This window comes from Python bivittatus, unplaced genomic scaffold, assembly GCF_059951505.1.
Source record: "Python bivittatus isolate LINGU-HERP-01145 unplaced genomic scaffold, Pbiv_v1 ctg000330_np1212, whole genome shotgun sequence".
Lineage (NCBI taxonomy): Eukaryota > Metazoa > Chordata > Lepidosauria > Squamata > Pythonidae > Python > Python bivittatus.
The window spans coordinates 477,417-490,726 of NW_028277058.1; the positions used below are offsets into that span (position 1 = coordinate 477,417).

At 34.6% G+C, this 13,310-nt stretch overlaps 1 protein-coding gene across 10 annotated transcripts in view; it reads left to right on the forward strand.

The window, feature by feature from the left end:
• Positions 1-13,310, forward strand: part of KIF21A (kinesin family member 21A) — a 106,035-nt gene that overhangs the window by 24,875 nt on the left and 67,850 nt on the right. For all 10 annotated transcript variants that reach the window (XM_088141619.1, XM_088141621.1, XM_088141622.1 and 7 more), the window contains 6 exons: positions 3,094-3,316; positions 4,357-4,539; positions 7,021-7,170; positions 8,266-8,400; positions 9,987-10,154; positions 12,889-13,004. In XM_088141619.1, the coding sequence (XP_087997745.1) occupies positions 3,094-3,316; positions 4,357-4,539; positions 7,021-7,170; positions 8,266-8,400; positions 9,987-10,154; positions 12,889-13,004 (975 nt within the window). The remainder of the gene's footprint in view (positions 1-3,093; positions 3,317-4,356; positions 4,540-7,020; positions 7,171-8,265; positions 8,401-9,986; positions 10,155-12,888; positions 13,005-13,310) is intronic.

Here is a 13,310-nt window from a genome sequence, read left to right on the forward strand (position 1 = left end):
CAAATTTGATAAATTATTTGTCTCTTAATTGCCAGTTGAATTACAGGTTTTCATTTTCTTAATTTAGTCCCTTAAATAGATCACAGTTGTATAGTATAACAGATGACCTAAGAATTGGTTAAATTACTGGAATTAATGGTTTTACTGTGAACTAGTCAGACCGTTTTATCATTTTATATATAATCAGCCCAAATAAATAAATCAGCCCACTGAAGGATGAAGCTGCTTCATTGAAGGTCCTACTGTAATCTACCACAGTGGACCAGTGCAGGTTGCTAGATAGATGGTTTTTGACTTCCTGTTGTAGGGAAGAGAAAATGACTGGTCAAAGCTGCTCAGCTGGCTTCCATGCCTAAGAGAAAACTTGAACCCAGGTCTCCCATTTCTAGTCCAGCACCTTAACCACCATACTGTGTTTGTGGGATTGTAACATACAGGCTTCCTCTTTCTACACAGTGGAACACAGTGCACAGTGTATACAGTGCAGTCTTACAGATGTGTGCAGCTGGCTGGATTAAAAATGTTACACATTTCATATAACATTGGGTGTTGTCCTTCCCATAGGCTATCTTATATTCTTGGAAGAGCAGGTTTTTTAAGAATGCAGAAGACAGGAGAAAGAACAGATCTGGTTGTTTTTGAATTCAGCCAAATACAAATGATAAGAATCCGAAATACTTCCAACAACACTTAAATTGAAAAATCATCCCTAAATTTATATGTTAATATTTTGTGGGTTTTTTCTTTTTCCTTTTTTTACCTGTACTATTTATGAGATGTACTTAATTACTCAGACTTTTGATATCCAGAGAACCTAGCTTTAAGACTGATCATTTATTTTGAGTGCATTTATTATAAATAAAAGATATAGACATAACATATATAATTAGTTAAATAATGATTGTTAGGAGCTGTAAGTGGAGCTCAGCAATAATAACTCAGGTACAAATGAAAATCTTGTGTTTTGTTGATGCAGAAGGAACATGAAGAGAGAATGCTCAAATACTTGTAAGAGTCTTGACTAATGGAGGAATGTTTATGGAGGTTGACTGCAGTGCTTTAAACGAAAAAATGGAAAAAGTGACCAGAAATGTATTAGCATTTAAGAACATGTGTTTGTAAATTCACTGCTCTGATTTGTAAACTCCCTATTCTTTGATCCTTGAAATACACACTTTTTATTTCCACCAGGAATTTTGGTTTTTTAAGTTAAAGTTTCAAATAATTTGGCCCTTGACATTTCTACCTAGAAATGTTTGTCTTTAAATATTGATTCTTCCAGATTTAGCATCTCATTATTTAGTACCATATATACTCGTGGATAAGCTAAACCCAATTTTTTGGGTATATTTTGGCACCTAAAATTCTCAGCTTATCCGTGAGTGTATAGAGTGGTAGTTGGTTTCTGTCATTTTTGCTTTTTGAAAGAAATTAAATGTCTAGGAATTAAACTTTGGGATCATTTTTAATGATGAAAAGTGAGCAACAACTTGTATAAATAAAAAAAGTATTAGAAGTAATACTTAAGTTTCTGATGCTTCTCCTGAAATTGAGTTCTTAAATGTGGTGGTAGCTGTTCATAGCCAGAATAAGTTGTTATTCTAAGCATTGGAGGGATGTCAGAAGTCAGCATATATTTACCTTGGGCCTGATGGCAGGAGTGTAATAAAGACAGCTTCTGCTTCCAGAAGCACCACTTTGTTGTCAACATGACTAGTGTCTACCACACCAAATATGTAGCCATGTAATAGGATATGGGATTTTTCTTAGAACAGTTTTTTTTAGAAAACACTCACTCCCAAGTTACTGCTAGTATAAATCATGACTCATGTTTTGCAGAAGAGATTTGTACAGTAAATCATATACTGTACAAATCAAATATCATTTGCTGTTTAAGATTACACTCAAGTTTCTATTGGCAAGGTTGATTTCCATAATTTAAATTTGTTTTTCTAGTGAACAAGTTGTCAGAGTGTGTTTTATGATTTTAAGTAATTGTTCCCTAAGAATTGACATAAATGCTTTTTCCAGTTTCATCATGTATTGTAGGTTATGTTTGGGACATGTGCAAACCTCTGCTTTGCGTGAGTCATCCTAAAAGGGATTAATTGTCAATAAGATTATAAATTCACTTAAACTATTCTTTGGTCTGTCCTGTAGGGCAGTGTAAGATTTTTTTTTTTTGCGATCGAGAAGTTTGTAACTTTCAATCACCTGGCTTTGTTCAAGTTACATTAGGGTAGACAACTCTAGTATATTTACAGTTTTTTTACTATTACATGTAGGAATACTTCCAGAAGTTTCAAATATCTAATTCATGATTCAGAAATAATTTGTAAAATCTCAAAGATTAAAATTTGGTCATTTGCTACCAGACACACACAGTAAATGATGATTCACACCGTACAGCTGTACCATCTGCATGTATGGTACCAGAACATTGCAAGTAGAATTTTAATGAGAATGAATGGAGTTTCAGTGTTGCTTGACACAGAAGATATCTTAGACTCCTTAATAAGCATTTTGTTGCTTTTTAAACAAGATTTACATAAAGATCAGAATGACTGCCAGCGTGCTTAACATAACATAGCACTGATTTATTTTGGTCCTCCCTGCAAAATGCAATTACTGATTTGGAATGTCCCAGAAGAAAAAACAGATTTTAGCCAAAAAATGGCTAGTGAAATGAAATAATGCTTTCAGTTCATATTTAGTATCTTCAAAAATTACACCGTCCTGAGATATTTTTTATTGAAACCACTTATGTGCACATGCGTAATTAAAAATTATTTTTATAGTTAAACTACTATTAGCAATATAAAATCTTTCAAGACAAGCTTATTTCATTATAGATTTCTTATAATATGACAGAATGCATCTGTCTCAGGAATAGTGACCTTGAATACCATATTTTGATAAACCAGTGGAGAGTCACCTTAAACAATGCTTGTTACTTGCTGCAAAGAAGCAGCAAATATTCATGCTTTTCCTACCAAGTCCAACTTTTTAACTTCTTGGCAAACTTGTAAAAGGGCTTTCTTCTGTGCTTTAATGCAAATGTATTTTTTTTTTATCTTTCCTCTGAAAAAACAGAATCAGACCTCAGTTAGCCAAAGAGAAGATTGAAGGATGCCATATCTGCACATTGGTCACACCTAGTGAACCTCAGGTGTTCCTAGGAAAAGATAAGGCCTTCACTTTTGATTATGTGTTTGATATTGAATCCCAGCAAGAGGAAATCTACTTACAGTGCATAGAAAAATTGATTGAAGGCTGCTTTGAAGGATATAATGCTACTGTATTTGCTTATGGTCAGGTAAGCATTGTGCATCTTTTCTGATGAATTGTTTTCTGCATTAAAAAAGGGAAAATTTGGATTCATTCAAACACAGATCAGATTTTGCTAGAGGTGAGAATAATAGATTTCAGTGTGTAAGAAATTAACAAGGTTTACAGAAATATACATGGATAATTAAATAGTATTGCACCAATGAGCAGGATTGAGGCAATTATTTTGAAAGTGATATATTCAACTATGCAAGCTCCACTGTTTGAATTAGAATGGCTCCAATCTGGTATGTTCACAATCTACTTGTATGTAGATCCTCCTGAAAATAGAGTTGACCTCACCTTTTGCTTTCTGCTTTCTTCCTCTGTATGAAAATACTTCACTTTGGGAGAGGAAGTCGCAGAAAGGAGAAGACTCCAGTGAAGACATAAGAACATATTATTTCTAGTGGCCAATTACGTTTTTGATATCTGCTCCTTTTGGGAATTACAGGGCTTTATAAAATACTTTTTTCAATTTTGCTTGGAATTGAGCTCGATAAACATCAGTCAGTCAAGTTTAGTGCTCTTCTCCATAAGCTTCAGTTATAAGGAGTGGAATCTGCAGCCAATTAGACTGAAGTGGGTTGTCACTGGCAAAGATGTTTTGTGGCTATCAATAAATGAATTTTGTTTTATCTAATAGTGTTATAACTTATCCAGCCTTTCCTAATCATGTATATCTAGGTGCTTTTGTCTTATTATTTCTATTGTTCCTTAATTTTGAATGCTGGTAGTGGTGGAGTTATAGTGTAACGTCATTAGGGAAAACAAGATTGGGAAAAACCTTTGGGATTTCTGTCATTTTTTTTGCTCCTGGGAAATCCATAACTATTTAGTTTGTATTTCTGCCATCTTAAAAAAAATAAAAGTTTCTCAGACTTCACATATTTAGGAAATATATCAGCTGTAAGTTGCTATAGTAAAACTTTTTTTAAAAAAACAGGATTTTTAATAGCATTTATATTCTTAGTTATTAAACACAATTACATTTTTATTGCATGGTTATGATTAGTCTTTTCAATTTAGACAGGAGCTGGTAAAACCTATACAATGGGCACTGGATTTGATGTTAATATAATGGAAGACGAACAGGGCATTATACCACGAGCTGTAAAACACCTGTATAAGTGTATTGAAGAAAAAAAGCATGCAGCTATTAAACAAGGGCTTCCTCCTCCAGAATTTAAAGTGAATGCTCAGTTCTTAGAGGTAAGCCTTCGTAATAGTATAGATATTTGAGTATTTGCTTATAGTGTGTACAATTTTGAAGTAAATGTTTGCTTTGTAATCATTATCACAGAGCTCCCTGTTGCCTTGACTGTAGGAAATAAATTAGACTAATACTTTTATTTATTTTAGGAAATAGGAAGGACATTGAAATTTTAGTTCATATGGGAAACCTCTGCCTCATGGAACATTCTAAACTTGTAGTGTTGTAAACACAGACTGTACAGTGTCCAAACTTCCCATTCCAATAAAGCACAGAAGATTAGTAAAACATAATTTAAAGCCAAGAAAATAGTTTTTAGTATTGATCAATAAAATGTGCCCTCTGTCATTATAAGCCAAAGAAATAGAATATAGACAGCGGAGTTTGTTTTGTCTTGCATATGCAATTTTTAAGGGTGTTTCCTTTTTAAATGCTTCTAAATATAGGGTTCAGAATTGATATGCAGAATGTTCAAAGTATAGTTGCCTAAACTTATATAGCTTCTGACATAGGATTCTTACTTTTTTTTTTGTCAAAGTAGTAATTGGGTCTAATACATATATAGCTCTTGGAAAAAAAAAACCCACAGAGAACTTTAATGCAGTTACCTGTAGTTAAGATTGACAAGTACATATCAATCTAATTGAATAATAGTTGGGTATATTAGTGTATACCTGACGCTCTTAACTAAAAGCATTGGGTTGAAGCTTTCTGGCTAATATTTGTCTAGGGAAATGTAAAGGCATGCAAATACACAGATTAATGAATAGGCCTTTTGACTTTGATTTTGATTTATAAATGTTTTGAGACTTAAATTGTTGCTATATATTTTGTAGAAAAACTGGTAGGCTACAAGCAAAATAAAAATATTTTATTTTTTTATGGATTTTTGCATATTTGGATTTTTAAATATTTTGCAGTTGATAATTGAAAATTTGTTTCTAATTATTGTTAGAGTAATGTTTGGAATCTAGACATTCTATCATAATGTCTAGTAATTTTTATACAGTATATTGGAAATATTTAAAACCATAGAAAAAATGGGCTGTTCATCCTTATCAAGTAAACATAAATAAATATTTTTAGAAAAAATCCCATTCATTTTCAGCGTCATGGAATTAACCGAAAGATTAAAAATAAGTGAGATTTTTAAATAAAAAAGATGGTGCAAAAAAACTATACTAAACAAAAATATATTTAATTCATACCACTAAATAGATTGTCAAATATAGCTGCTAGTTTTATATGACATCTTGGATGATACAAGTCTTTATTTCCAGGAACTAAGGATAGGTTGAACAAAGAGAAAGTCCTAGAATAAAACACTCAGCATACCAAATTTCCAGTGTTTAGATTATTCATGAATATATGAATGTCTAATCTGCCAATAAAAACTGCCAATTATTTTGGTTTGTCTAAGTGTTTTTCTGATTTTATTACTTCCTCTAAACAGCAGTGACCATTTTTAAACAAGCAGTAAAAAGGTTGATTGCTTATTACAATATTGAACCTAAAACTTAAAAGATCAAAAATGAACAGATTCAAAATTAAACTGATATTCCCAGTCTCCAAAAGTCTAGAACAAAACTGCATTAAATTGTACTTCTGAGAATAGTGGGTGGATATAAATATTTGCTGAGTACATAAAACTAATAATGGAAATGATTCCTGCCTCATTTCCCATAGAGAGGTGTTGAACAGAATTTGTAACCTTGGGCTAATATCTGAGAAAAATACATCTAGGTGAGAGAGTTGAATAACTTAATTAGACTCTTCTGCCCTCTTACCCATAAGCATTTTTATTAATATTTCTATGTCTACCATGACAGCCAGTTTGTGGTAGTGGTTAAGGCACCAGACTAGAAACCAGGAGACCATGAGTTCTAGTCCTGCCTTAGGCATGAAGCCAGCTGGATGACCTTGGGCCAGTCACACTCTCTCAGCCCTAGGAAGGAGGCAATGGCAAACCACTTTCGAAATTGTGCCAAGAAAACTGCAAGGACTTGTCCGGGCAGTTGCCAGGAGTCAACACTGACTTGAGAGCACCCTCCAAAGTTTTAACAGTATTGTTTTCCTCTAGTGACCTTCTTTTGTAATTGTATGAAGGATTTATTTGTTTTTTTATTATCTTTTTGTCTCTCTTCATAAAATAAAAATTAAATAAAAGTGTGAAAGGTGATTTTGATGATTAGATACTGTGATACCAAGACCCCTGTCATTGAATTTTCAAAGCTTTTCTCTAAATCCTTCTCAATCTTCTATAACTTGGAAGGGCTTTTGGGGAGATAATAAGGCTTTGCTGACACTTTGAATTACTTCAAGTTAGATACAAAAAGCAATAACTCTATTAGGCCAATTTACAGTTTACAAAATGAAACTTCTCAGGAGGCATGTCAAGAATACTATATTTTGATAGTTACATGTTGAGTTCTGTTGAACAGCTTTTTACTCTTAATAACATTTTTTTCCTTTTAATTTAGCTTTACAATGAAGAAATACTTGATCTGTTTGATTCAACACGTGATATTGATTCAAAGAACAAAAAGTCAAATATCAAAATCCATGAAGATTCAGCAGGAGGAATATATACAGTGGGAGTCACAACGCGGACTGTGAACGTAGAAGCGGAGGTACAAAATTGCAAGAGTGTTATTGCAAAATAACACTGTTTCTTGAAAACAACCAAAATATTTAATGATGTATATTTCACTTTTCCTTCCAGGAAATTAAGGCAGCACACAATGTTGCTGTCATCATTTTTATCCTTGTGTACTAACTTTAGAATGAGAAGTTATAATTGGCTTAAGTCACCAAGGGAGCTGCATAACTTTTAGCCCTAGCCCAACACTTTAGTCATTACATTATACTGGCTTGCACCTCAAAACAGCTATAGTAATATTGTTTTTTTCAAGGATCTACTCTCTTCTGTTTTGGGTACCTTAATTAGCTTTCCGCAACTTTGCTCCAGCAGTACTAAACTACAGTTTCTGTCATTTCTACTGCTAGGGAGGAATGCAAAATACAGTAAGATATGATGATAGCTTGCTGTGATAATCTCTTCTGAGCATCTGAGAACAGTAGCAGATTTTATCCTTATTTGTTTTAGCTCTTTTCTTGTTCCCTGTTTCTCAGACTGTTACTGAAGTTACATTAAATATTCAGAGCATGGTTACAGGGAACAGAAGGAGAGGCATTACAAGGGGACATTGTTAGCATGCTTTCAGTCACCATAACAACAGAAGGTAGTCTTCTATTCACTGGAAACTGGACTATTTCTGCACTCCTGAAATTTAGCTGAATCCAATATGTTCTGTGATACATCTGAGAAAAACTTCTCCTTTATATATCCCCGATAGGTAATCCTATGGTTCTGTAGATATCTGCTGAGAACGTAGGAAAGTTTGTACTAACATTACTTCTCACGCTGTTGGCACATACTTTCTGTAAGTTTGGGGGTGGGGTGGAAGCAGGTGATTTGGTTACAACAGTTTCTGCAGAAGCCATTTCAAAGAGTTTTCTAAGATTTGCTAAGCAGACTATGGCAGATATCAGTTGTTTGGAAGAATACACTTTACCTCATAAGGTATATTTTTTATTCCCAAGGAATCAGAAAAAAAAATAATGAGTTTATAACATTTCCACATTGCTAAACTTAAATGGTTCTGACAGGTACATATACATTTAAAAATGTTAATCAGTTACTCTTTTCCTGCCTGCTTGTACAGATGATGCAATGCTTGAAGCTGGGTGCTTTATCTCGAACTACTGCCAGCACACAGATGAATGTCCAGAGCTCACGTTCACATGCCATCTTCACTATCCACTTATGCCAGACTAGAGTTTGTCCTCCACTTGATGCTGTATGTATCTAAGGGAGTGGTGGAGTCTTTTTTTCCTTCTAGGAATATCTTTGCTATTTGCGTCCAAGTTTAATAAATAATAGAATCGTGTGGTGCTTTGTAATCTCTTTGTCTTTCAGAGGTCATTATATGAACTCAGTATACTGGGAATATCTTTCAGCTGTATAAATCCTATAGTATGTTCATTGAGTTCAGAACACAGCATGTTGTATTTCTTTGTCCTGTTGGAAGTTGTACATTTAGAATTACTATTATTCCAGATAAAAATGTAAAACCATATAAAAATAGGGATTCATTATGTGTTGGTGTATTTTAACCATAGCAACACAGTATTTAGCCACAATGCTGCTAAGGCTAGCACTGTAACATTAAGTGCCATTCAAGATTCTTGTGCAAAATGTGAGTGTTACTGAACGGACTGGAGCTAGTGACCAAGTCAGTCAGGCTTAATTTGATTGAATATTTAATTAGGTAATACATTGTCCAGTTGGCAAATGCTTTCTGAATGGTTTATAGTTGTAAAAGCAAAAGCAGCACCAACTGAAAGCAGAACAATAATAAAGACAATATCAATTTTTCAAAATTGAAATTGCCAGAGAAATCCAAGACAGTCAGATTTTGGAAGACTTGAAGGTTACACAAAATGGCAGGAATAAAAGCTTGGATCTCTGGTTGAAGTAATTGGTTCATTTTTCTAGTTTGCGATTGGCAAATGCTGCCTGGGTCCCCCCCCCCCCCTTTAGAAAGAAGCAGAGGGAAATTGCTGTTATCTTGATCTCTCTGTTGATCTGTCTTGCTCCTCTTCCAATTTGTAATACTAGATTGTCTTAAAAATGTAGCTTAGATCCTTTTCTTGTACAGTGCCGTGAAAACAGTACTAAATAATTACAGGATTTTAAAAAAGCTTTTTAACAGTTGAGAAAATGATTACTTTGCAAGGCACAAAGCTAGGCTGCCAATGTCAAACCTTTGCTGACTTGTCCTTCGGTACCCAAGAGGAAGACATCATTACATCTGTTCAGGGAAATGGGAGGGCTTTGATAGATCAGCACTTCAGTAGCTGAATTTAGTAAGAATGAAGTAATATAATTGGGTCTGCTCAGAAAGATGTGCTGATGTGGCACTTACAGCCTTTCTGGATATAACGTTGACCTGTCCTATTTCTCCTCTCTCCCTTGTCTGGAAGGAAACAAAAATACCTTCTCAGACCTAGTGGCTCTTTCAGACAGATACCTGGTCTCTGACTAGGCCTGCATATGGGTAATTTGAGGTATTCCTAATAGTTCAAGCAGTTTTTCAGTTGCTTTTTGTCTTGCATTCTCTTCAAGGTCATAACCAGGAAGGCCAAGGCAGAAATGTAATGTCTTGCTCCTCTTCCAATTTGTAATACTAGATTGTCTTAAAAATGCAGCTTAGATCCTTTTCTTGTACAGTACCGTGAAAACATTACTAATGTAATGATCTGTGATTAAGTAATGTTTACTTAAATGTTCTCTGTTGGTATTTTGTGCAGAGTGGTTTTACTAGAATTGAGTGCGGTTCTTTTTTGCACAATATAGATGTTTCTGTCTCTGTTGCTTTCACAGGACAACATGACAGACAACAGAATAATAATGGAGTCATCTCAGCTCAGTGAGTTTGAAACTCTTACTGCTAAGTTTCATTTTGTGGATCTGGCAGGATCTGAACGATTAAAACGTACAGGGGCAACTGGAGAGCGAGCAAAAGAAGGCATATCTATCAATTGTGGACTCGTAAGTTTAAGTTCCTGTGCTATCTTATCAGTAATCACACTCACTTAAGGTGATGCAGAAATCTATAATACAGAGGATGGCCCTTATTCGATACAGAGGTTTTTTGTAAAAGAGAAGTGATAGCATATTCTTTAGACATTTTTATTTTAAATTATGCTATAAATGGAACTAGCAATTTTTCTCTGACTTCCGTGTATACTCAGGGTTAGCAGCATTGTTTCATATATAATTTTAAGGTTAGTTCATTATTTTTTTGTAAAATTTATCTAGCCACCTGAAACCAGCCCAACTCTAAGTGGCTTATAAAAATTAAGTGTTAAAAAGAAGATACAAATCAAAAATTAAATTATAATTAAAATACAGTACTAAAAATTATAAAACTAAGAAGTGGTGTCATGAAATGCCATTCCTGAAAATTATACCTGTTCTTATTAGATTAATTCAAATTGGAATTTGTTTCCAATTTAAAAGTTGCAAGCATCCCAAAATTTTACTTCAAACCCTATGTTAAGGAGCCAACTCTGCATAAATTATAATGCTTTTATTGGGAATGTTGAACCATGGAAGTGATTTGTGTTATGCTAGGGGAGGGATTTTAAATGAATATCTGTAACTGCTGCTTTTTGCAAACGCTATACATCCATGTTATAGATACTGATTTACATTTTAATGTAATTTTCATAGACTATACCTCTGGAATTTCATGGTGGTTTGCAGTATAATTTCCTTCTAAATTTACCTTCCTACTGGAGACTAACATTTCATGTATCTGATCAAGCCCATTGCTTTTTTTGTTAAACTAATCTGCTAATTTTTATTTGCTTTTTATTATTATTAAGTTTTTATCCTGCCTTTTGTATATTTTGGTCAAATCAAGGCAGCAAACATACCTAATATTCCTTCCTCCTCCTATTTTCTCCACAACAACAATCCTGTGAGGTGAGCTGAGCTGAGAGAGAATGACTGACCCAAAGTCACCCAGCCGGCTTTCATGCCTAAGGCGGGACTTAAACTCACAGTCTCCTGGTTTTTGGGCCAGCATCTTAACCACTACGCCAAACTGGCTCTTAGAGGCTCTTAAGCATTTTTTTTTCACTTTTGAGGTAGACTGTGAAAATCAGTGAAACTGCAAATCTGCTTAGGACTCTTCATATAATTGCTGTATGTGTTATGTAGCTACATTCTCAATTTTTGATTTTCTGAATTGTCTGGCATGATAGCAAATATGCTGGCATGAAATGATTTTTAAAAGAGGGTTTTTATGGTTGCAAGCTTGAAATTTACTCCAGAGTTCTAAACTAAAAGTGACTTTTGTCAAATTGCCTTGGCCAAGGTTCAGAGAAATCCTTTCCTATACAAGAAAACAGCATGCAATTGAAGTTTTATTTGCATGACTTCTTGTGACTAGGGGCACTTCTGCACAGCTCTGATCCCTAACAAATCAAATTGAAGCTAACTGTGATCATCTTGTTTGTCTTCTGCTGATCTGGGGACTCAGAAGTGGCAGCAAATGCCATGAGCCAGTGAGTGCTCGCTCTTTAGCAGACCAAGAGGAGAGTGAAATAATTATCATTCCTTAGTGCCCCATTCCAAAAAAATGCCAAAAATCTCCTTACACCCAACTCCATACCCAAACAAACACAAGATGAATTGCTAGCAAATCCTCTGATACATATCTAGTCATTAAAAAAAAGTTTCTATGAAGGAGTAATTGCAAAGGAGACAAGCTATCATTCCTCTATTGTAGTGAAAAATCTCTTGTTTAGTGAAAACAACAGTGGCAGTTTTTACAACCAAGGACTTTTCTTAACAGTTCTAATCATGGTAGCAGTGAAGGAGAAGAAGAGTCTAATTCTAAACAATGTCTGCAGACAGTGATCTGGAATAGGATGCTGAGGGTTGTCTTTCAAGTGGGAAGATGCTATGGAAGAAAAAACCCTCCAAATCCTTAGTGCCTCCCTCCTTCATACAAAAGGGAAAGAAAGGAAAAATTAATTGCTATCTCCCCCCTTTCATAAGACAGTAGCTGGAAAACCCCCCAAGTACCCTGGTGCTTTGCATGCTGGCTGCCCCCCTTCCAGAAATAAGGGGTAAACAACTACTATAATTCAAGTCTGTTCCCTTTGCCTAGTTGGCTTTGCATGTAAGGAACTGCAGACAGTCCAAACAGCCCAGATCAGTTTTAAAGTGGCTTTGGAGGATAATAGGCATTTATGTGATCACATTCCCAAACATTTGAAGTGGTTTCAGTGAAGGGTCTTGTCAATTTGCCATGCCACCTTTTTCCTTGAAGGTCTGTAAACAGAATGCAGTGGCAGCTGAAACCAAGGCACTCAACTGATGGATAGCTTCCTGCCCGTGAAAAAATAGTCTGCTCTGAAATTTGCAGAGCTTTGATGTTGTGCGTGGAAAGAGACATTTTTCTTGCAGTTTGTGTTAACACAGGTGATTGGATGAGAACATAGAGGTCTGGAGCTGATTCTGGGGTGGTGCAAAGGCCTTGAAAGGAAATGTTCTAAATAGGCAAACCACTTTTTAAAAAGTGTTTTTTCTCTGGAAGTGAGAATCATTGTGGTGAAAGAGAAAAAAATAGAATTGTGCAAAGCGTGTTGCTCTCTCACACACATGATTACCATTTCTGTGTATCTGATTTTTGGCAATAATGTTTTGATTTCATTGATGCTTAGGTATGTTTGTGAAATTCTTTTCACCACTGAGATTTTTTTATTTTCAGCTGGCATTGGGCAACGTAATAAGTGCACTGGGAGATAAGAGTAAGAAGGTGACTCATGTACCATACAGAGATTCAAAATTAACACGACTATTGCAAGATTCTCTTGGAGGGAATAGGTACGGGCAAGTATTTAATTAAATAAATCATGTTTGAAAGGGAGGATCAAAAAACTTTGACTTGCTGTTGCTGTGACTAATAAGGATGAATGGATAGATTTTGTATAACTGCATTTAAATAATTATTTTCTACTTTAGTGAAATATAAAATATTAAATGGCACAATTCTTTTTTATGACCTTGTAAATGATACCTAAGAAATAGCCATTTACTTTTTAAGAAATCTAGAGAACTGGTTTTAATACTGTACAAATACATTACTTTTTTTTTTTTTTTTTTTAATTACTTCATCTCCCCTAATCAAAT